Genomic DNA, 23,867 nt, shown 5'->3' with positions numbered 1-23,867 from the left:
GAGATTGGGGGGGTGAGCAGGAAGCATCACTGCAAGGCCTCCCTTTGTGCACCGTGGCAGACCTTTGTGCCCGCACGTCCCTCACCTCGTGAGGAAGGCTCGTCGTGAGTTACGGCTGACCCAGGTGACCCCGAGCGGGAGAAGGGGGCCATGTCCGGCAGCCGTGGCCCTGCGACGAGACTCTGATGCAGCCTGGAATGCGAGCGTACGCTCGCAGGCGCACGCACCTTCCCAAATGACTCAGAGGCATCTGGCTTTCTGAGAAAACGCACAGTTTTCTGCAACACCTTCTTTTGTTTCACTCACATTACTGAAACGTGATTATATCCTTTCCTGTAATTTCCTGTCATTCTTAAATATATTTAACCATCCCTCCATCTTCAAATTGCTTATCCAGGACAGGCTGGTGGGGGGAGGGGATGGGGGGGGGGGGGGGGGCTACCTGGAGCCTATCCCAGGCAACACAGGACCCAAGGCATGAGCACACCACGGATGGGATGCCAGTTCATTGCGGGACACGTACACATTCTCACACTGTGAGCAATTTAGAGGCGTAAATGAGCCTAACTGCACATCCTAGGACTGTGGGAGGTAATTCCATAGAAGGGGAGAACATGCGGACTGCACACCGGTGGTGTCGGGTTTAAAGCCGCGCAGCCTGGAGGTGTGAGGTGACAGTCCCCCCCCGCCCAGCCATTGGCGCTCAGTAGAAATGGGCGACTTAGGCTGTGATCTTAATGCTGTTTACTGCTTCCTTGGTTTGACGGGACAGCAGGGGTTAGAGGTCAGCATTTGGTCTCTCTGGCACAGGAGCGCTGTGTTTTCAGTGCGCTCGGCCCTTAGCAGAGAAGTGTGTTGCAAAATCGACACACTGGAGCACATAGTTTTAGTGACGTTTGGATTGGCCCAGCCTTGGCTGCGGCCTTGTGCTGCATTTTTGTACGCTTACATTTCACTCCTCTTGTTTTAAAGCTGATGTGGAGGTCAGCAGAAGTAAACACATTTGTTAAAATAATTGATTATCAGCATCAGTTCTCACAAGAAAATGATGCCAAAAGAAAATACTTTAACACTCAATTAGCAAATGACACATTAGCATCCAGCCTTGAGGGCAAAATGAATGTATTGCGAAGTGCACTGCTTTTCACCCAGATAATGACATAGTTAGTCTCAAATGCTTTGCTGTAGCTACCTACCTTCACTCTGTGTCTGAATGTGGCTGGGTTTGCAGTCCTGATAAAAGTATTGATTTACCTCCAAACTGAACAGCATGTCCAGTCAAGTCGGCCACTTTGCTGGGAACGACCTGGTTCATGTAGTTAATGTGTTCACAGTTTTCTGATAGACCGGAAGATCTGTACATTTTTAAGTGCGGGTGTGATCATATGATCACATCTTTAGGCTGTAAGAAGCAGCAGAATATTAAAATCCACAGCACTGCAAATGAATATGAAACTCACATGGCTCTCACTGCTGACGGGGAGTGGATTCCAGGCCCCTGAGAGATCAAACTAAACTTGGTTTCCCAGTTAGCCAAAAATCTTACCTTCCCTCTGACAAAATGTCACCCTAAGGCCGCCATTTGGGTCGGCACTTTCAGTCTGAAGAAATATGGGTTCCACAAGTATTGGCTTTGCCGAGCGTGGGTGTTGTGCCTTGTGCTTGTTACTATAGAAAAGACTGGAAGATATGATAGAGCATGGATGAAAAATGCCTTTTTCCTCTCCCTCCAAGCAGCCTGTGTACATGAGCTGGTGTTTTGTTTTCCAGGACTGCTCCAACTCTGAGGAGTTTACGGTTGCCGCTGATCTCCTGCCATTACTGACGGCCTTCTACCGGGTGAGTCACGCTGCCACATTGATGCTTCTCGAACGGAAACCAGGAGAGCTTGGACTGACAAGCTCGGCTTCTCTTATTGGCCAGTTTTGTTGAGGACATTCCTTTTTGAACTACAATAGCGTTTTATTAGCTGCTGCCCCAGGGCCTGATACATGCCAAAAGATTTAACTGAAGCTCCTTTGCAGCTTGCCCCCCATTTCAGACAGCTTTTGAGAGGGCAACTTAAATATTGACATGAGCAACTGGGGCGCTGCTTAACTTATAACTTATAGCCTGTGTCCTAGTTTAACTCCCTACAAGAGGAGGAACGGTTCTTAAATATAGCCGAAACGGACGCAAGCCCAGCCATGATGGTCACTCTCCATCGCAGTGATGTGCACCACAAGTATGAGTGCTCGGTTGCCATAGGGACAGACACAACGTTCTTCTATTACTTCCAGCTGGATACAAACCTGAACAAGCTGGTCCATTTGCTTTGAGGCTCTCCATAGACGGATTGTCCTGTGGACTAAATGCTGCCAAGGGATTTTCTTATGGATACCTGCCCACCAAAATAATAGATGGTCTCGCTTTACTTCTTGGGGAGGTTTTATTCTCTGAGTCTTGCACCTGAAGTTTGATTCTTTTGCCACCATTGCCAGCCTGCTGTCATAAACAATGAAAGCACATCTACACAGGCCTAAGTGCTCATTTGACTGATTATTTATTTGAATGTTACCTAAGTGATTCTAACAAAATGTAAATGGTTTGCAGCTGGGCTGTGTTTCCTGCGGATTTCTTCTTCTGTCAGTTGCGTTTTGTTCTTACTACTAAATAAATGAATGAGTTGACAGTTGTGTCGACACTTCTGCGATTTTTACGGTGGGGTATCTGCTGGAGCCACTGAGGCTGAGCAGTGTGTTCGAGATCCAGCAGCAGCTTCCTCTTGAGACGTGAACCTGACGTGAACCTGTACCCTCTAAATTTGTTTTCTATTACGTTTTCCTTGGCTAATAGTTGCCCGCTTTGTGCCTGATTTCCAGTTAACTACAAATATTTTAATGCTCCAAACACTTAAATCAGCAAGTCTTGAGACAGCGAAAGTCCAACAGGGCGTATTCTTAGTTCTGTTTTGAAAATATAACAGGCAATCAAACATGGTAATTTTAAGCTTTTTTTTACAGAAACAAAATCCACAGTTTTGCCTGACATAATCTATAAACAAGTAATTCCTGTCAAAATTCACATGGGATCTTAAATGAAGAAAGAACTGGGTGTCAGATTTTCATGGCGACGCAAAATGACTTATGATGCCATTCTTATATGTGGTTTTCTAGTTTTTTCTTTGTATCAATCAGTGAAAGGCAGAAGTATTTATACTGGTGCAAAATGAATGCCAGTAACGTTAACGTTCAACATAACATAGATTGCTGACTGATATCTTCAGCTAGAAGAAAAATTGTCTTCCAAGACATTTTTCAGGTCATTCAAGGATTCACACTATACAGCCAGTTTGGCTGGACAGCCTGAGAAATGCTGTCGCTGACGTTGACCGTATAGCGTAATTGTAAACATAACGGATAGTATTGCTACATATATTTGAAGATTATGATTTTTGTCGGATCTGGAATTGTTTCTGTCATGAAGTCTCTTTTTCAGCCTAATTTGCCATTACGGTGTTGTGGCTTTCAGGGAACCCTGCAGAGCCTGACTCAGTGATGTCGAACGTCTTTTATCTTCAGTGTGGGAAACATGATAATGGAGATTTCCATTGACAGATGCGGCTTCTCCGCACTGTGAATAAGGGTGAAGGTCAGACCACATGGGCTGCTTGAAAGAGGGAAAGACACTCGAGAAAATGTTCCTTTCCTGTCTGAGAAGCCCCCTCCCCCCCGTATTAACATGTCGCTAATTATACCGCCCCTCAGATCACCCTTTAGCATTATCTAGGGGTGGGAATGTGGGATGTAGGTGACAGGGTTTCTGTCACTGTCAGAGTGGGCAGACAGCAGAGCCTGCCGCTGTCACATCTCCCGGGGACAGGTGGCTTTGCACAGTGCACATACCCATGATGCACAGGGCGCTGTGTCATCAGGCACCGTCTTGTGATCATGACTCGGGGCGATTTGAAAGTGCGAATCCCCATCAGGTGCTGTCCCCCCCCCCACCCCCCCTCCACCCAATTCACCTTCTGAAGCAAGAAGTCACAAGGCCAGTGCAGCTGGGACTGTGCATTTCTTCCCCCCCAGCTCCCATGGCCAATTTAAGAACCAGAGAAAGGGCAAACAGCCATACCCTTACATAGTGTTAGGCTCCATCAATAAGCACGTATTGGCCACAGCGAGCCCCGACCTTTCCTGTAGAGCTGGCTCGCTGCCGCTCTCGGCTTAGCCTGGACCCCCTCCAGAGGCTCACATGTAGCCCTGAGATCCAGGTGCCTCTGTGGTCAAGGCCTCCAGACCACAGGCAGCCGCCGTCGCTGCCTGAGAAAGAGGAGAATGCTGCGTGGCTTTGGCTAACGTCACAGCTGGCCTCTGTGTGAACTTTGTGCTCTTCTGCCAACGTGCAGACCCAGGCGCTTCTGCAGCATCCATGTAGCTTCTGTTTTTCTTCTGCTAACTGAAGTGTTTCTCCCAGCCACTTACATGCATTCAGTCTCCTTTCGGACACCAGGACTCAGGTTACTGAACAGTTACAGCTTGTTAATGAGACTGGCGGTAAATGCCAGGTTGAAACAACTGAAGGATAATGAAGTGAAAGTTCTGGACAGGCTGATTTTTAAAGTGCCATCAGTCAGCAAAACATCACAAGCTGTCAGATATTTGTCATTAGTATCTGTGAGTCAATGCAAAGGCTTCCATTGAGCCTGCTTGCTGCCCTCAAAAGACAAGATGCATGGCATGTAACAGGATCGCCATTGTAAGCCAAAGCGTGATGTTGCGGCAGAGTTCATGGACAGTAAATTAGATCAGGCCAGTCTTCAAATTTGTGGTGCTTGCTATGTAGCTGCCCAATTTTGGTGAAGATGTGTCTTTAAAGAAGCTGTTCCAGCATTACGCGGAATCGTAAAGGACTGACTCAAGTTCTGTTTGCCCTGAAGTGCTCAAATCACATGCAGTACCGTGCAAAAGTTTTAGTTAACGAAAAATATGTTTGAATTAACTTGATGTTCGTTAGAAATTATGATTTTGCAGTAAATATGCAATATACCCATTAACTTGATTTGAACACTAGCACACCTCATTTAGCTAATCAATACCTTATCAAGTTATTTAGTTTATTTACTTTAGTGAGCTGGTGGTGAAATTTAACACAAACATGAAATGGCTGGGATGCTGCTACAGAGAGGTTTGGGAACTGAAGCAGTGTTCTAGCCATCCAGCAAGGTACCAGTAACTTCTTGGAGCATATAAGTGTTGTATTGTGTTGCTATTCATTAGCATAAATTCTAATGTTAAGTTGTGGGATTTTTTTGAGCATATACTCATGCACACACATACACACACACACACACACACACACAAACACACACACTACCCAAAGAAATAGCTTAAAACATTTTGACCGACTAAGACTTTTGTTGTATATGCAGGTTCAAAACTATCATCAGAAGAGAACACAATTGATCGTTTTTCTTTTTCTGACTGCTTTTAGCGAAATAACCAAGTGCCAAACTCAAGGAGCTGAATTTAACAGTGGCATTAAGATTACAGGACAGATGCGTGAATGGTGTTTATTTCTTGTCTTTGAAATATGGGGAGCATTTAAATTAGGAAGGCCTTTTCTTGTTGTGGTGTCTTATTTTAAAATGCATTTGTTGGATCACAGTCGCTTTTAAGGAGGTCAGCACTTAATTTGTCTTGTCAGTTTACTTAAGTAGCAGAACATTTATCATTGCAGAAGATCCTGCATTTTGATGGTACTAAGCGTACTTGATGTTTTTCCAGTGGAGCTTATCCTCGTGTTTTTGTTTGCGTTGCTTGTTTGACATTTGTAATGTATTCATTCACATATTTTCATTTATAAATATGTAGTCTGGGTTAAGATGTTTTTGCCCTGAATTGCACAGGCTCTGGCTCAGTGCTGCAGTGCTGCAGTGCTGCAGTGCTTCCTTGCAAATGTTGCCCTTTCTGCAGCTAAATATCTGACGTATCATATTTGTCTGCTTGTTTTTTCCCCATTTTTGTCCGCTGCTGACTTTCAGAAATCTCCATTAATATTGATATCTATATTATATTTGTATAAATAAAGCAGCGAGTTGCCTTTTAGTGAATTACTCTAGTGCCGCTTCTGAATACGGCTGCACACTCACACGTGTCCCAGTACTTCGCCATTATTCTATTCTGTTTCTGGCTGCCTGTGGTATTTCAACTTGTTTTTCATATGCAGGTCAGATATTTGTGACAGTTCCTGGAAATCTTAGTATCGTTCTCATTGATGGTCTTTGTCTTTTTCTATTCTTTTCTACCTAATTCTTTATCAGCTTGACGGGTGAGATTGTGAAGGGGGGGGGGGTTATACTGTTTAGTGTCTCTTTCTTTCTCTAGGGAAGCTTTTATTTTGACATTTTAATGACATAGGAACTTTTATATAAATTCATTGTAGCATTTGTCGGAAGTCTTAGAGCTATGCTTGGAATTCTGGGAAAAGCCTTGGATTGGTTCCCACAATTGGTTCATTGGGGTGACAGTGTGTTCTTTCTGACCCACGTTATCGTAGTGCTCTTGTCCACAAAGCCTGGCCCTAAGGCGCGCTGATGAATGCCTGCTATGGGAAGAGCCCGCCTCTCTGCCAGCTGTTCTGCTATTTGCACTACAGCCTAGATACCTCCATCTACTGAAATTGAGTCACGACGGGCTATATGTTCGCAGTGCGATTTTACACACTTGACATGCTGATCCCCAGTGTGTGAGAGAGCAGCATGTAGCAGGACTGTCTGACCAGCCCTGTTTGTCGGCATAATCACTAATCAGCTCTGATAACTTCGTCACAATGGCTCGAGTGGACCTACTCTGCGTTACTGTTCTGGTGGATGGTGCAGAGAGGGAATCTCAGTCCTGCTGTTTCAGCCTGATTTTTATACATTTTTAAATTAATTTATTACTGGCCATGTATCTCTTATTTTATTAATGTGGTCCAGACAAAGTAATCCATCCTTGATCCTCTAAGTCAGTTCCCTACATCTGGATATAGCCGGCTGCCCCCTAATCTCGCACGAGGACCGTGTGAGATTAGGCGTTTGGCTTCTTGCTGCCCTCCTCTGTACCTTTGCATAAGGGCGCGCTGGTGGCAGGGGGATGAAACATCCTCCATGTAAGCTGCATGTCTTGAGCCCTGTTTCCCCATGTAAAAAGGGTACAGGAGCTCTGTGTCTCGGTCCCACCGATCATGCAGACTTTTGCTGGAGTTTAAGCTTAGTTAGTCGCAAAGGCTTAAAGGTTAATAGGAGCAAACATGACAGAGTTCCAGGGAGTCTCTGAATCCTAATTGTTCTTGTTGCGATTTCTCACTTCTTTAGATGAACTCATTAATCTCAATAGCGTTTTAAGCTTCGTTTTTCCTGAAAGAACAGTAGCGTTTTGCCTAAAAATGTGTTCCTGACTGCGCTGGTTCTCCCCTTTCACCTTCTGCCCTTAATTTACCCAGACCTGTGGCTTTGTGCGTCTAAATTTATTAATAAGTTAATTTAGTTAATTTCACTGGTGTCTTTTCATTGGATATCCAGTTACCTTGATAGAGCCCATTAGTGTGCAACACAAGCAGGAAAAGCAAGGCTTACAGTAAGACTGAAGGATAAATTCAAAAATTTGCATTAATAGCAATTATTCCATATTAATGGAATGTTGCTGATATGGACATTTTTTGGTAATAGAAATATTGAAAAGGAATATAGATTGAACTTAATTTGAACTTAAAATAAGTAAAATGCCATGCAAATAAGTAACATCCCGTCTTACAATCTTATCACAAATCATATATTCAATTGTGAAATGTGCCTCTGTGACCCCAGCATAGAAAAGAGGATTAATAGTGTATCTATGTTCTCAGGCAGTGTTTCCCAGTCTGGTCCTTGGGGACCCACAGACGGTCCATGTTTTTGCTCCCTCCCAGCTCCCTACCAGACAGTCCACATTTTTGCTTCCTCCCAGGTAAAATGTGGATTGTCTGTGGGTCCTCAAGTACCGGACTTGGAAAACACTGCTTTAAGGAAAGACTGCACACATGACAGGGTGGTGAGGCAGTGTGCTACTGCCCCCTAATGGAGAAGAAATGCTTCACGCTCCAGTCACCTAGGGTCTTGGTATAGTACTGCTGCACACCATGGCTCATGTACTGCTGGTCAGCCCATTAGGCCAGTGTTTCCCAACCCAGTTCTTGGGGAACCCCGGACAGTCCACGTCTATTCTTCCTCTCAGCTGGCAGTGCACCTGTACCAGGTAATCAGTGTTCCCACCCCCCTTTCAGGCAGTGAAGCTTGGCTATCGTGCCACATGGGCAGTGGCCCCCCCACTCTCCCTATCTCAGACTCATTTTAGCCTCTGTCTCTGGCAGAAAGGGCAGGACAGCTATGCTGAAATTTCTTAGAAGAAAGCTTAGAAGAAAGAAATTTAGTTTGAAACCATCAGGTTTGGATCCCAGAATGAGAAGTACGGCTTGGCCAGATTTCATAAATCCGCTGGTGCTCAGTTAGCGCTGACGCACCATATCCTGTGTTTGCAGAAACTGGCACCTGGAGTCAACCAGTTTGCCTACACATGTGTGCAAGACCATTCGATATGGGCAAATCAGCAATTCTGGGAGGCGACGTTCTACAGCGAGGTCCAGAAGCAGATCCGAGCCTTTTATCTCTCTGTCCCGTCAGAGAAAACAGGACTTATAATCAAGCCGGAGGTAAAATGTCAAGAATGTCTTTATAAACTAGTTCAGAGCTAATGTTCACTATCTGGTATCAGTAAATGAATACAGAAATGATTTTTACATGATATGGGTTCCATTCATCTTCCTGAGCATTAAGATGTTGCTGTTGCCTGACTTGCTAGTTGCTTTGGTTAAAAGCATTTGCCACAGCTGTATAAGTCTGATGGCATACTTAGTGCCCCCCCCCACCCCACCCCCGTGGCACAGGAGCGGGGCCTCCCCTCCCCAGCTGGCACCGAGCGTACGGCCATGGACCTGGCAGCAGAGCAGCTGTGCTCCTGGCCCAGCCTCAGCAAGGAGAAGCAGCGGGAGCTGGTGCAGAGTGAGGAGAGCACGGTGTTCAGCCAGGCCATCCACTATGGCAGCCTCATGGTGTACCTGCTGGTGCCGCTGGACGTCAGCAAGAACAAGCTGCTGCGGGGCCCACCTGCCGCCGACTGGGAGACCGCCAGCAACAGCGTCATCACCACCAACAGGCAGGTGGCCCCTGCCGTCCGGCTGGGTAAACCCCTCCAATGAGCATGATGTGTGTAACCACTGTGGGCAGGGGGCCACAACCACAAGAAAATCTGGTCATTCTTTACTTAAAGCAGTCATATAAATGCATTACACAAACCTTCATAATGCATCATAATGCATTCATAAAGTATTATAAACACCATATTTATAAAATATTTATAAAAAGGCATGCCACATTATAGGCATGTTTATTATGTATTATAAATGCTCTGTGAAGCTCTCTATAATGCACTGTAAATACCTTCATAATACAGTACAAACCTTAATTCTTATACTGACCGTTATAATGCATTATAAAGGTATCTGTAGTGCATTATAGATGCAAGCTTCACAGAGCATTCATAATGCATAATACACATGGCTATAATGCGGTATGCCTTTGATAAATATTTGTAGCTGTGTTTATAATAACTTATAATGCATTCATAAAGTATCTATAATGCATTTATATTACTGCTTTAAATAAATAAATAAATAAATAAATGGGCTGTGACTAGAGTCAGTCAGTTATTTATCCAAAGCAACATGCAAGTGAGAGCAGGGTCAGTCATTCCCTGGACCAGCTGGGGTTAAGTGTCTTGCTCTAGGGCCCAATGGTGAAATCACTCTACCAAGCCTGGGATTTGAACCTGTGACCTTCTGAGCACAGGCGCTGTGTCCTAACTTGCTAAGCCACACTGCCCCCCCCCCCCCCTCTTTTTTGTTGTTACAGACTCAAAGGAATCTCCAGCTTGTACCATCGTTTTATATTTTCTTTACTAGCTTCTTCCACCCATCCTCAGTCCTGTACCCTTCATAGATGATTCTTTCCTGTTGACAATTTTGTTGATTGAAGTTGCACAGGACAGTAAGGGGACTTTTCTCATTATAGCAAAAGAAAGAAAACACAAGTGAAACTGACTCACCAAGCTCCACAACAACAGTGTGTGGGAGTTGGGAGAATTTCCCTTAGACTTTATTCCCAGAAAGTAAAGCTATCCTGCCAAACGCATTTCCCCTCGATCTGCTCAACAGTAGCGCTTTTGGAGTCATTTACTTTCACTTTTCACAACTCTGCTTTATTGCGAGAATGAGCATTTATTTAAGCACTTCAGTTATTTTTCTAACTGAATGGTTTCCTAGTAAATTAAAGTGGACTGTTAAGTCACTGTTTGAGCCACAGAGCTCTGTAACCCAGATCCCTGGAAGATGGCTTTGGACCTCGAGACTAGAGTCTATACCACTGGTGGAGTCAGGAGGGGAAATGCCCCCCCCCCCCCCGCCCCCCTGATGCCCCTGAGACTGAAGAAACAATACTAAATTGCCCTTCTAAGTGGTAAAAATGTCACTATTGGCAGCCCTTCACATGGTTTAGCCTCCTTCATGTGAAATATGCCCTGTAGAGTAAGAAAATGTGATGCAGTGTCTTAATGAGTGGCCTTCTATTGAAAAGAATGTGATGCAGTGCCCTATAAGGTGCTCTTACAATGGTCTAAGTGGCCCCTATAGGTACCCATCCAGTGGAAAAGGGTGTCATTATGAAGTGCCCTTCTAGCGGGCACATGTCATGCAGTAGATGGCATTTTTATTTTCTCACCCCTGCCCTTCAAACAGTCCACCACTGGTCTATACCCCAAGTACACAGTCCTGTGCATTTTCAGCATCACCGTAGACCACGTGGCTTACTTTGTAACGTATGTGTGTTCACGTGTGTTGGTAACAGCATTGCAGGAAGTGTGGCAGAGAGCTTTGACGCGGAGAGCGGCTTTGAGGACTCCGAGAATAACGATATCGCCAACTCGGCCGTGCGGTTCATCTCGCGCTTCATTGATAAGGTGTGCACAGAGAGCGGAGTCACCCAGGACCACATCAAGAACCTCCACAGCATGATCCCAGGTAGGTGAAGAAGCTGGACGGTGGCGGCAAAGGAGCCGCTGTGCAAATTGATGTGGCGTTAAGGCTGTGGTGGGAAGTGAGTGAGTGTCACGAGGAGCATAATGTTTCCTAAGTGAAAGAAGTGAAAAATGTTTTAGATCGGGTCCCTTTGTTTGGATTAAAAGATGGCCAAGGCTGCCACAGATTGGTATAGGTTAGCTTGGCGTTGTCTGTACTGCTAATCCCTAGCAACCCCCAGGTAAAGCCGGCAAACGGAACTTTGGAGTTAAGCACGTTAAGTCCTCATATGTCGTGGCACAGGTATCGTGGCCATGCAGATGGAGACGCTTGAGGCTGTTCATCGTGAGAGCAGAAGGCTTCCCCCCATACAGAAGGCAAGTGTCCATCTTGGAGCTAATTCCCGGGCTGTGAATGTACCATCCACATGGCTGCATTCTCAGCCACGATGGTGCCATGGAAGGCAATACTCCATTTTGTGATGGTTGTGGTGCCCACCATACAGTAAACATATAGAGTGTGGTTTATCTGTCCATCGCGTTATACTGAGCTACTCAGGGAAGTGTAACTGTAGCATGGACTGTAGCATGGTCTGTATTGTGGACTGTAACATGCCTGTCTCTTGTCATTTTCCAAAGAAACCGTGTTACTCTGATTTGTTGCAAATGACAGATCAACTGTTATGAACAACTCTGGGTTAATCCAGACTCAGACTCACAATACTGAGTACTGAGTCTGAGTGAGTCCAGTGAGTGATCAGACCAATATTTATAACTAGCAAGGTTAGATCCCACACCTTGAGGAACCTGCCAATTCTTTGGCTGCAGAACATTGAGGACTTACTTAAATTATGTATTTTGAGGTTTAACCTTCTCAGGTTTGATTTGTTTTGTTTAGTTGTTTGTTTGCTTTTTAATGATTATGAACTTTTACAGTCGACCCTTCTGCATCTTGACTTGCCATCACGGTTTTGATAAATCACAGGGTCAGCATAAGAAATTAAATGGAAATTTTTTTGGGAGTTTTGTAAAAGCCACAGATGGCATAAATGCATATCTAGTGTATGTACAGTGCTGGTTTGCAGGATGCCAAACGTCCTTACGGCAGCCTCTCATATGATATTCTGCAGTGATCTCACAGTGATCTTATGGCAATCATTTTCTCTCATGTTTCTTGTATCTTTTTGCTGCACTTCGCTCTGCTCGCATGTTTGCTTCGCTCACCAAGTTGACCAAAACTTTTATGTGATTTTTCCAAATCATGGGGTGCCTGAGGTCCTAATCCTCGCATTTTGGAACAGTTGACTGTATAAATAACCTAGGCTTCTTCGTGAATATAGCCCTAGCTGCTTACATGGCGTGAAAACTCTGTTAACTAACTTTAGAAGATTCTGTTTTTTCTGACTTGGTATACAAGTGAGAAGATGAGGGACAATGAGGAGATCACTGGAGCGACTGGCCTTAGGGCCTTGCTCAAGGGCCCAACGGTGACATCACTTTGCCAGAGATCTCTACATCTCAGCAGATGCCAGAAGCATGATCATGATTTGATCTGAATGTTGAGAATCAGAATTTATTATCTTTGTGCTGGAAGACTCCACTGAACCACCCTACCTCCCCGAAAATGGCAAAAATGTGTGAGAGCTAAACTGATGACCCAAGATCCATAAATCATCCCGGAGAGTCCAGCTGCTTTTCTTTTGAAGGCGCTCAAAGAGTTGTATAGGACAGTGACCCCTTCAGCTGGTCCATGCTCTCAACACTGCAATTTCGGCCCAGAACCGGGTCCGTGCCGATGACATTAGCGCATTCCGCTGCCGCAGACACCAGAGCGACTCGTTGACCCCCCGTTGCGCAATGTGGCAGTGGCCTCCCATGGGGTGCTGTGGCGCAGGAGTCCGTCTGCCTCTCAACGTCTTTGCTGCATCCATCACTTTTCAAGAATGCAGCGCTCGTGATAAAAGGCTGAAATCAGCAGAGGATTAGGAGGAAGGGGGGGGGGGGGAAGAAGAAGAAGAAGAAAGCCAGCTTGAGAAATGTCCAGAAGGCGTATTTTGTCAGCACCCTTCGCCGAGGAATCAAATGACCGATTCGCACCATCCACGGGACGTGGTGACCATTGAATTCCCTTCCCCTTGTGTTTGTTTGTCCATCCGTTCGTCTCTGGGATGTGCGGAACACATTGTCTTGGCATGTCCACGCTGTGGCAGTCACGTAATTAAGTGGATTCCACTGCATTTCTGTCACACCCTGCTCCGTACGATCCCGATGTGTGCCACGCCCCCCTCATTACCTCGTGTTCAACCCTGATTGTGCTCGCCTGTGTCCTATTAAGTCTAGCTTGTCTTGTGTATTTAGTCCTCGTCTGAGTCAGTAGTCCCCAGTTCCGTCATTGTATTGTCATGTGCAGTGCTATGTTCGTCCGTTTGCTTCCATTAAACCCCGTTTGTCCGTATTTCCGGCTCGCTCTCCTGCTCCCTTGCTTGCCTGCTGGTCGCGTGCTGACAGAATGACGGAACTCTTAAACAAGCTCAGCGCTACTGGGGAAGGTATCCCCATGGAAGACGAGTTGGTCCAGTGGACGAACTACCTAGAACTCCAAGAGGATCCAGTAGCTCGTCCCTTGATCGACAGGTGTTGGGACCTCCTGCTGGGGAGGTTTCACACCGGTGAGCAACAGCCGCTAATCGAGGTCGGCAGAAACCTCCGGCTACTGAGGGAGAGAGCGGCAATTTGGCTGGCCCCCCTGGGGTATGCCCGCTTGGAACCGCCCCCCGGCTCACCATCTGTCTTCATCCCGGTCTTCCCCAAGACGGCAAAAGCTTCCGCCGCCCGGCGAAAGACGGCCGTCTCCGAGCGCATGACTGAGCTTAACGCGGCTTCCGCCGCTCAAACCCCGCCTCCTCCTACAAGATCCGGACGGCGGAGAAAGAGGCGAAGGGGAAAGGGAGAAGAAGCCGCCCAGACTCTCTTCTTGGGGGCTTGCTCTCTTCTCCCTGCCTGGGACGATCTGCCCGCGGCTGCGCTGCCTGCTGCCGCCGCCGATCTGCCCGCGGCTGCGCTGCCTGCTGCCGCCGCCGATCTGCCCGCGGCTTCGCTGCCTGCTGCCGCCGCCGATCTGCCCGCGGCACCGCCGGCTGCTGCCGCCGCCGCCGATCTGCCCGCGGCTTCGCTGCCTGCTGCCGCCGCCGATCTGCCCGCGGCACCGCCGGCTGCTGCCGCCGCCGCCGATCTGCCCGCGGCTGCGCCGCCTGCTGCTGATGCCGCCGCTCTGCCCGCGGCACCGCCTGCTGCTGATGTCGCCGCGATGCCAGCAGCTCCGCCTGTCCTGCCTGACCCTCTTGTCCTGCCTGCTGCAGCTTCCGCCGCTTTGCCAGCGGACCCGTCTGTCCTGCCTGTCCTGCCTGACCCGCCTGTCCCACCTGACCCGCCTGTCCTGCCTGCTCTGCCTGCAGTCCCTGCAGCTGCCACCACTCTGGCTGCAGCACCCGCCGCGGTGCCCCCTGCTGGCCGCGTGATGGTGGCACCCGCCGCGGTGCCCCCTGCTGGCCGCGTGATGGTGGCGCCCGCCGCGGTGCCCCCTGCTGGCCGCGTGGTGGCGGCGCCCGCGGCGACGCCGCCCCCTGCTGGCCGCGTGATGGCGGCGCCCGCTGCGACGCCCCCTGCTGGCCAAGTGACTGCAGCGCCCGACGAGGCGCCCCCTGCTGGCCGCACGACGAAGGTGCATGCCAAGGTGCCCCTTGCCAGCCACGTGACGGCGGCGCCCATCCTGCCGGCACCTGAACTGCCCGTTTTGCCTGTCCTGCCGGCGCCTGAACTGCCTGTCTCGCCTGTCCTGCCGGCGCCTGAACTGCCTGTATCGCCGGCTCCTGTCCTGCCTGTCTCGCCGGTCCTGCCGGCGCCTGACCCTCCTGGGGTTGCCACGGTTGCGCCCCCTGCTGCCCGCTTGCTGGCGGCGCTCGCTGAGGCGCCCCCTGTGGGCCACATGCTGGAGGTGCCTGCTCTACCTGCGGCACCTCCTGCTGGCCGCACGCCCAAGCCCGTCTCGCCTGACCTGCCCGTCTCGCCTGTCCAGCCGGCCCAGCCCTGCTCGCCTGTCCAGCCGGCCGCCGTTCCTGTCCTGCCTGCGACCCCGCCTGAGGCCGCCGTTCCTGTCCTGCCCGTGGCCCCGCCTGAGGCCGCCATTCCTGTCCTGCCCACGGCCCCGCCTGCGGCCACGCCCGCGGCTCTGACTGCCCCGCCTGCGGCCACGCCCGCGGCTCTGACTGCCCCGCCTGCGGCCACGCCCGCGGCTCTGACTGCCCCGCCTGCGGCCACGCCCGCGGCTCTGACTGCCCCGCCTGTTGCCTCTTTAGAGGCCTTGACTCCCTTACCCCGGCAAAGCCGACGCCCCCCAGGACCCCGCCTTTCGGTGTCCCGTAAGGGACGGGGACACAGGCGTCGGGCCCGGGTCCCGCCCGCCCTGCCCCCTGGCTCGCCCGTTCGGCCCCTGGCTGTGGCTCGGTGGCTGCCTGCGGGTCCTCCGGCTCGGGGTTGGCGGTCGCCTCCGGGTCCCCCCCTGGTTCCTCGGTGCCGGTCCTCGGTCCCTCCTCCGGCTCCATGTCGGTCGCCTCCGGGCCCCCCTGCTCCGGCTAGGCGTCGGACGGCGCCTTCGCCGGCTCCGGCTGCGCCTCTGCCTGCCGCGGCTTCCCCCTCCTGCCCGCCTGCACTGGTGTTCCCTCCTGCTCCCTCCGTGTCCCCTCCGTCACTCCCTCGTCCCGTTCCCTTGGCCCCTGGGTGGTCCCCTTCAGCTCCCTTCTCCCTCCCGCCTGCGGCCCCTCCGGCCGCTGCCCGTCGCCCGCCTGGGCTCCCTCGTGCTCCCCTTGTTCCTCCTCCCTTTCCGTTTGTCCCGCCTGTCTCTGCTCCTCGTCCCTTTGTTCCTCCTCCGTTCACTCCTGGCCCTTTTGTTCCGCCTGTCTCCCCTTCTGTGTCTCCCTTCCTTGTCTGCCTGTCTGCCTTCCCTGTTCTGTGTCGTCTCTTGTCCTTCCTCTCGTCCTTGTTCTTCTTCTGTGTCTCCGTTCTGTTCCCTGTTTTTGGTTGACGTTCTGCTTTGTTTTCCAGGTCCTGTTTTCCCGGTTCGTCTCGTCCGTCGCCTCTCCTCTGGCGCGCCCGGTGTGCGCGCCTTTGGGGGGGGGTTCTGTCACACCCTGCTCCGTACGATCCCGATGTGTGCCACGCCCCCCTCATTACCTCGTGTTCAACCCTGATTGTGCTCGCCTGTGTCCTATTAAGTCTAGCTTGTCTTGTGTATTTAGTCCTCGTCTGAGTCAGTAGTCCCCAGTTCCGTCATTGTATTGTCATGTGCAGTGCTATGTTCGTCCGTTTGCTTCCATTAAACCCCGTTTGTCCGTATTTCCGGCTCGCTCTCCTGCTTCCTTGCTTGCCTGCTGGTCGCGTGCTGACAATTTCATTGTTATTAAATAATTTTAATTGCTTACATTTCCAACAAGTTTTGCAGGCCATGTGTTTTGGATTGAGGAATTGTTTCAGTTGCTATTCTTACTGACAAAAGAATGCAAACTTGTGTTTGTACCCGAGTGTCATTATAAGGTGCATAATGAGTCTGAATCATTTGTTTACCATGATGTCAGGGTTTATGTACAGGCAGTGCTTCAGTGGAATTGTGGGTAGGATGTAACGCTGCTACAGTGCTCCCGTGACTGGGTTTGGGTTTTTGATAGTTTTCTCATCTTCACTACAGCCCAAGATCCTCAAGCCCCCCTTGCTCCCAGGAGAGAAGTTCATCTCTGAGGGTCTGCGAGTGGTCCTTGACACTGATGGGCGGGAAGAAGCCACAGGGGGGGTTCTTGGTGGCCCACACATCCTTCCTGCAGAGGGGGCGCTCTTCCTTACTACCTACCGTGTCATCTTCAAGGGAACCCCTCTAGACCCTCTGGGTACATTATCTGCTTGGTTTCAGTTATCCAGCTGTGACAACGGTGAAATGAGACTAGATGTAGATGTTTCATTATATTCGGAATCAGGTTTATTGTCCAAGTAAGCTCACACACAAGGAGTTCGGTGTCAGTAGCTCTCCAGTGTACCGGTCAATTTACATACAGTTAAGTCAGTTATTACATACAGTCTGATGTACTTGAGTGGCTCATAGATACAGAAATGTAAGAGTGCATGAGGGGACATTATCATGAGAACACTCTGCCAAGGGTACCATCTGCAGCACTGTCTTGGAATCTTGGTGTAATATACAGTCAAATGCATAATGATATATATTGTATTGCACGTTGCATACATTTGTTTACACTGTAAAGGAAAGTTGAAAGGAATGTCTGGCCTGTGTTGGACAGTGGGCGAGCAGCCGGTGGTCCGCAGCTTCCCTGTCTCCACCCTGACCAAGGAGAAGAAGATCAGCATCCAGAGCCAGCTGCGGCAGAGCCTGCAGGAGGGCCTGCAGATGCGCTCCGCCTCCTTTCAGGTAGCACCTTCAGCCGAAGTGCCGTCTGAGGCTGAGGACAGAGGCATGTTCAGCTTATGCATTATGGTGTGTAGGATAAGGGCGTACAGCCTTCTCTGGCTTTTCTGAGATGTTTGGGTGTCATTTTTAATCAGTTCTTTCAGCTTTTAAAAGCAGGCCTTCTATAATCCATGGTCAGCCTCACAAAATCCAATTGTAAGGTTATTCAGGAATTGTGGATTGTCCTATATACGGTCTAACCTTTTTTTGGTTGGTTGTGAACAAGCACCACTTTTAATTTTCTCTCTTTTAAGCATTTAGTGTATTACATTAATAAGTTAATGTCTGTGTTTGTGTCTGGGTGAGGATATAATTGTATCAGGCAGCATTGTAGATAAGTGGATACCGTAGCAGCTTCACACTTCCAGGCTTGCGGCTTTGTGTGTGTGTGTGTGTGTGTGTGTGTAATTTTAACGTTGCGTGTGTACATGCATGGTGTGTGTGTGTGTTTCCGTGTGTTTCTGTAATTATTACATTGTGGGGATTAGATTTTCCTAAAATATGATATAAACCTGCAAGGTTTTACCTTGTTGGGACCACATTCTCAATCCCCACAAGGGAAAACTCAATTTTATAAAAATCTATGACTGCAATCAAAAAACTAAAAATCCCAAAAAAGTCTTGTATTATGCTTGGTTTTTTTATGGCTAAGGTTGGTTCTGGGTAGGGGTTAAGGTTGGGTCTGGGTTTGGCTTAAGGTGTCTCCTCTGCCTATTCTGGGTTTTTCCTGGTTCTACAAGTGACTTGGACCCTTCATTCTGCTCCCTGTGTTTTCTTGAACAGACATCAGATCACAGCACTAAACGGATGGGCATGTTTTAATGGAGTGGTGTTTTGATAATTCTATGTCATGTTAGTTTCAGTCAGAAACAGAAAAATATGTTTTACACTCACCCACATGTGCTTGCTCTTTCACAATGTGCAGAGTGCTGTTAAAGTTTTATTGTTCATTCCTATCTTTCTTAGTAACTCGGCCTATAAAAACACATTCTGGAGGGGGTCACCCTCATCTATGAGTGCGCTGCTCTTCCAGCCACTCCCAGCCAACAGGCATGGTCTGCATTGCAGCTCTGTCCCTCATTAAGCTGTAAATTGGACTATGGAGAACCTGACCAGAGTTCACTGAACTGCCATGTCAGAGAATATGAAGGGTTGACCCTGAGAGAAGAGTGCAAATCGGCCTTAGCTGGAATGTGACTCCAGTGACCACATGCCTTCATCCAGTCCTTCCGCTGGCTTTTACTCCACAGCTTACCAAGGTGGCATTTGATGAAGAGGTGAGCTCAGAAGTGGTGGAGATCTTTAAGAAGCACCTCCAGAGGATACGCTGCCCGCAGTCCATCTTCAGCACGTTCGCATTCGCTGAAGGGCAGACCATGCCCCAGATGATTCTGCCTAAGCCGAAGGAGAAGAACATCGGCTTCCGGTTGGTCTGATCTGGACAGACAGACAGACACGCACACACACACATACACACACATTGTATTCATGTCTTTGTGGGGACTCTCCATTCATTTCCATGGGCAAATCCCTAATCCCAACAATAACAACCTTAACCCCTACAAAATACAAGACTCAAAACTTTTTTGATTACAGTCACAGATCTTTATAAAACTGATTTTCCTCTTGTGGGGACTGAAAAAACAGGTCCCACAATGTCAAAAGCACAGATTTTTAGCACATTATGGGGATATTTGGTCCCCACAACATAACCCACATACACACATGCACACCCACACACGCTTGTGTGTTGTATTCATATCTTTGTGGGGCCTGTGCATTAATTTCTACGGGCAAAATCTTAATCCCAGTTATGATAACCTTAACCCCCTACCCAGCCCTTACCTTAACCATAAGTAACCAAAGTGGCATTTTTAGTTTTTTGATTGCATTCACAGATTTTTATATTTAATTGCAGTTATCCTTGTGGAGACCAAAAAAATGTCCCCAGAAGGTAAAAAGTTACAGGTTTTTATTACATTGTAGGGAAATCTGGTCCACACAATGTAATAATTACACACACACACACACACAGTTGAACACACCTCTGTTTCCTCCAATCAGCCTCACCGTTAACAGCCCGCCGTTTGTTCTCCTCCAATTGGCAAATCCTCTGCAGCACTCTTTCCAAAACGATTGTGAGAGGGGCCAAGATGGCGGGAAAGATTACTATTGGGCGCCCGCACGTGGGCAAGAAAAACGAGAGGGGTAGTCGCATGACGTGGCACGAGGACGACGATATTTCGGGTGAGTGTCCCGCCTCCTGTTGGCCTGGGCCCAGGGCGCCGCGAGGCCCTGACCTCCAGTGTGGCTGCTGGTGTCTAGTGTCTGACGATGGGGAGCCTCCAGTGTGCGGCACCCTCAAGCCTTCTGACAAGTCCACGATGGAGCAGCTGGTGGAGCAAGCCTTTTTCCGGGACTTCCAGCGACTGGGCCTTGGTACCGTTACTGCCAGCTCCTCACGAACCAAGGCCGGCGAGCAGTTCCGGGTCACTGCTGTCAACAGGCTCTACTCGCTGTGCCGGAGGTCAGTCTCAAAATCATATGGGGTAAAGGTGCTGATGGGATGTTCCATCAGGGAGGGGTGGACAGTATGACCTGAAATTATTATCATGGTATTCTTCCCTTTTTATATGGTGATGTAAATAGTTTGTAGGGTTTGCCAACTACCCCAGTGCTTTTGATGTAGCTAATTTTTGGTTTATAATGGAATAACACATATTTGCTGTAAGATGTCTTGTGTGAGTATGAGTCTGAAAGCGTATCACCTCATATGTATGTGAGTTGGCAACCCTGAAAACGTATGTTTTTTAAAAAAAATTGTTTCGCCTTTTTGATTTGTATAAAAAAACATTACTTTATACAGTTCTTGCAAAACGTAAAGTTTGACAAACATAAAATCACCAATAAACTACGTCTTTTTAGCCAACATTTTATAAAATACTGCATTGAAAACTTTTCAGCTGTAGGATTTCAGGACAGAACAGCCACTCTATTAGGAACATTACGGCCTTTTGGTTGAGGGTGTTCGATTCGCTGCTGTCATTAACACTAATGGCTCATTAGCGCAAACAGAAGTTCTGCATACGCCAAGGTACGTCTTGCTTGGAGGTTAAAGGAGTTTGATGTTCAATAGTCCAACTAGATATCAGTAACTTTTTAGAAAACAGAAGAAATTATTACTAGTTTTTATTGGGTTACTCTTAATTTGCATGTGTTCTAATGTTAAATTGTGTTTTTTGTTCTAAGCCAAAGTACACTTGCTACACAGCTTTAAACATTTCTGTGGACTGCCTAAGACTTTGGCACAGTACTGTATATGTAACCAGGTTATTTCCATTTAATGTGCATAATTACATAAAATCAGTTTATTTTGAATTTGTTCATTTTTCAGTCGTGACTTGGCGTCAAAGTGTGTTTAATAGAAAATTCATTCAACGCAGATAAACCGGTTACATATACTATATAAGGACAAGTATTCAGATTACAACTGAAGCGTTGAAGAAAATAATGCTTTATTTTTTATAAATAGGCTGTTGTATAATTAAAATGTTGACTTATTGCGGTGTTAGCAGTTTAGTGCAAATCCATATCATGGTGCACAATCACACCAGTAATGACTGTTTCACCGTCAGGTCACCAAAAACCGAATGACCCGTCCTTTGGTGGTATGACCCTTACCGCCCCCCCCCCTCCTCATACAGCTATCCTGGGCTGCTTGTGGTGCCCCAGTCAGTGCCGGACAGCAGTCTGCAGAAAGTGGCCCGCTGTTACCGCCATAACCGGCTGCCTGTGGTGAGCTGGAGACACCCTCACACCAAGGCTGTGCTGCTCCGCTCCGGGGGCTTCCACGGCAAGAGCATGGTGGGGCTCTTTAAGTCCCCCAACAGCGCTTCCACAGGTGTGCAATCGGGTGTCTCATTATGAGGGGTGGACTAGCTATCCTGCAGGTTATCATTTGGTACTTTTTAAACATTTGATAGCTCTAATGAGTCATGCAGAAATAACTATGACAATCATATTAGTGGTTATTGGAATGGTAGTGGTGAATGAATAGTGACCCATAATGAGAGTATTGTTTCATTTGAGTGGTAACTCATATTAGTGATATGAGGCCCACTATTCATATATTATATCTCTATTTTTACACGAGTCGTAGTCTTAATAGCCCATATGTATTGACTGATGAGAGTGTCAGAGGACTGAAATGAATGGCATTCTTCTTGTTTGGTGCTCTCCAAGCACCGGTTTCCTCAGAGTCTTCCAGTAGCCTGGAGCAGGAGAAATACCTGCAGGCCATACTGAGCTCCATTCCAGCCTGCCCCAAAAAGAGCAACTCGGACAGCCCCAGAAACTGCGCTCTGATTGGCTTGTCCCCAGGTAAGCATGCTCTGATTGACTTGTTCCCAAGTAAGCAAGCTCTGATTGGCTTGCCCCCAGGTAAGCACATGGTGATGATTTTTTTTTTTTTAACATCTGTATGATCGTGGGCGGAGTGGTGCCTCTGAGGCTAGGAATCTGTGCCAACAATTTGAAGGTTGCTGATTCAAATCCCATGAATGCCTGGGGTGATCCTACTCCACTGGGCCCTTCTGCAAGGCCCTTAACCTGCAGCTGCTTTGTTCTGGCTACAACGCTAACCTGCATCCAGCCTTACAAGCAGGTCCTCCAACTAACAGGGAGAACGTGGGAGTTGGTGGCAGGAGTGGCCCTCTAGCCACCGGAAAAAACACACTAGTCCATTCGGACGAGTGTGGTGCTGAGGTATCACCCTCCACATGGCTGCACTCAGGTTCCCTTCCCTGAGGTGGTTTGCCGTGTGGTGGGTGTGGCAACGAACTGTAATCAGCACATGCTCCTCAAGTATCTGGATAGACTAGGATTCCTCATCTCAATACATAGAGAATTCAAATAAAGGAAAATACTATTTGCAGAATGAAACAGGTTTCTCTCTTATTCTTACGAAAGTCAAATTGTTTTCTCTGAGTTATTGTGAAGGTTTGTTTTCGGATTTTTAGTGGTGTTATTTTGCTCAGGGTAATGGCTGATGTTTCTCGTCTGTCTGTGAAAGATTTCCCAGCTATTCACACCTTAGACTTACGTCTGTTTGTGTTGGGCTGGGAAGGAGCCGCGGTGCAATCCCCTGTTATACAAGAGGAACAGGAGATGAAGAGGTCACCAACCATCCACTCTTTGGTTCATTGGTTCTGATTCTGGCTGCACAGGCTTAGCTGAATTCATTCATCTTCCTCGGTGCAAACACTCTGCACGTCGGTCTTATCACAGCCATCTCCTGTCTTGCTACAATGAGTCTTTGTCTGTGGGAACTGGAGTAAAACATCTCCCCCTCACCCCCAATCAAAAAAAGGAACATCCACCTTTTGGCACCAATAAAGTGGAACCGGGAGGTGAAAAAGTATCCAGATAGACTAGGATTCCTCATCTCAATCCATGTAGAGTTCAAATAAAAGCAGATACTATTTGCACAATGAAACATGATTTCCCAGTTTTGGCCACGGGTGTAATCTGACAGTGGTTCTAGTGTTTGCTCCAAAAATCTGAAACATAACTCTGGATTCAAATCATGTGCCTATCCTCATTTAACACCAGAATCCCTCTTTATGCTACCTTAGCATAATTTTACCTAATCTTGGAGATTTATATCCATTATCTACGTCTTTTTGGCTTACCTGTGATCACTGAAATGCAGAGGAAGAAGATACTTTGCTGGCATGGGCAGAATTGTAAGAAATTAAAGGTGTCTTTGTTACTAAGAGAAGCCTTTCGTCTGATTTTCTCTACATGGTATTTCTCTTAATTAAAAAAAGTTTCTTCTGTTTAATAAAGGCAGTGAAAGACGGACGCCCAGAACAGCAAGGATGGTGCCCGTCCACTTGGACATTCCTAACAGCTTTGCTCGAGGGGGTGAGGCATTTTTTGCTTTGTTATGGCCAATTAAAATGATTAGCCTAGTCAATCACTTGCTGGTTGTAAGGTTGCATCATTTGATATAGTAATGTTGCTGTGAATTTTTCTATGGTCCTTCTCCTTCCATGGTGTTGAACTACTGTAGGCATCGCTTGGTGTGAAACATCGGTCTTGTTCAGTCTATAGACGACCGTTTACGACCGTTGTAAAAAACTTAAATGTGTATTTAATCCATAATCTGCCATATCGGTAACCAATTGATTTACTTTTTATCAATCTACATCTTCATTTAGAGACTGTGT

The 23,867-nt window shown here is 47.8% G+C and overlaps 1 protein-coding gene across 5 annotated transcripts in view; it reads left to right on the top strand.

Annotated features, from left to right (window-relative positions):
• The window catches only part of LOC111840324 (myotubularin-related protein 13-like), a 125,888-nt gene that overhangs the window by 89,926 nt on the left and 12,095 nt on the right, over nt 1–23,867 (top strand). For all 5 annotated transcript variants that reach the window (XM_072718082.1, XM_072718081.1, XM_072718080.1 and 2 more), the window contains 13 exons: nt 1,771–1,839; nt 8,539–8,709; nt 8,944–9,212; nt 10,958–11,130; nt 11,431–11,504; nt 16,867–17,062; nt 17,471–17,598; nt 18,888–19,063; nt 19,757–19,884; nt 19,963–20,164; nt 21,342–21,538; nt 21,880–22,017; nt 23,485–23,562. In XM_072718082.1, the coding sequence (XP_072574183.1) occupies nt 1,771–1,839; nt 8,539–8,709; nt 8,944–9,212; nt 10,958–11,130; nt 11,431–11,504; nt 16,867–17,062; nt 17,471–17,598; nt 18,888–19,063; nt 19,757–19,884; nt 19,963–20,164; nt 21,342–21,538; nt 21,880–22,017; nt 23,485–23,562 (1,999 nt within the window). The remainder of the gene's footprint in view (nt 1–1,770; nt 1,840–8,538; nt 8,710–8,943; nt 9,213–10,957; nt 11,131–11,430; nt 11,505–16,866; nt 17,063–17,470; nt 17,599–18,887; nt 19,064–19,756; nt 19,885–19,962; nt 20,165–21,341; nt 21,539–21,879; nt 22,018–23,484; nt 23,563–23,867) is intronic.

Source organism: Paramormyrops kingsleyae, chromosome 11 (genome assembly GCF_048594095.1).
Source record: "Paramormyrops kingsleyae isolate MSU_618 chromosome 11, PKINGS_0.4, whole genome shotgun sequence".
NCBI lineage: Eukaryota > Metazoa > Chordata > Actinopteri > Osteoglossiformes > Mormyridae > Paramormyrops > Paramormyrops kingsleyae.
Note: the sequence above shows the minus strand (reverse complement) of the source record. Positions and strands in the feature narration are given on the sequence as shown.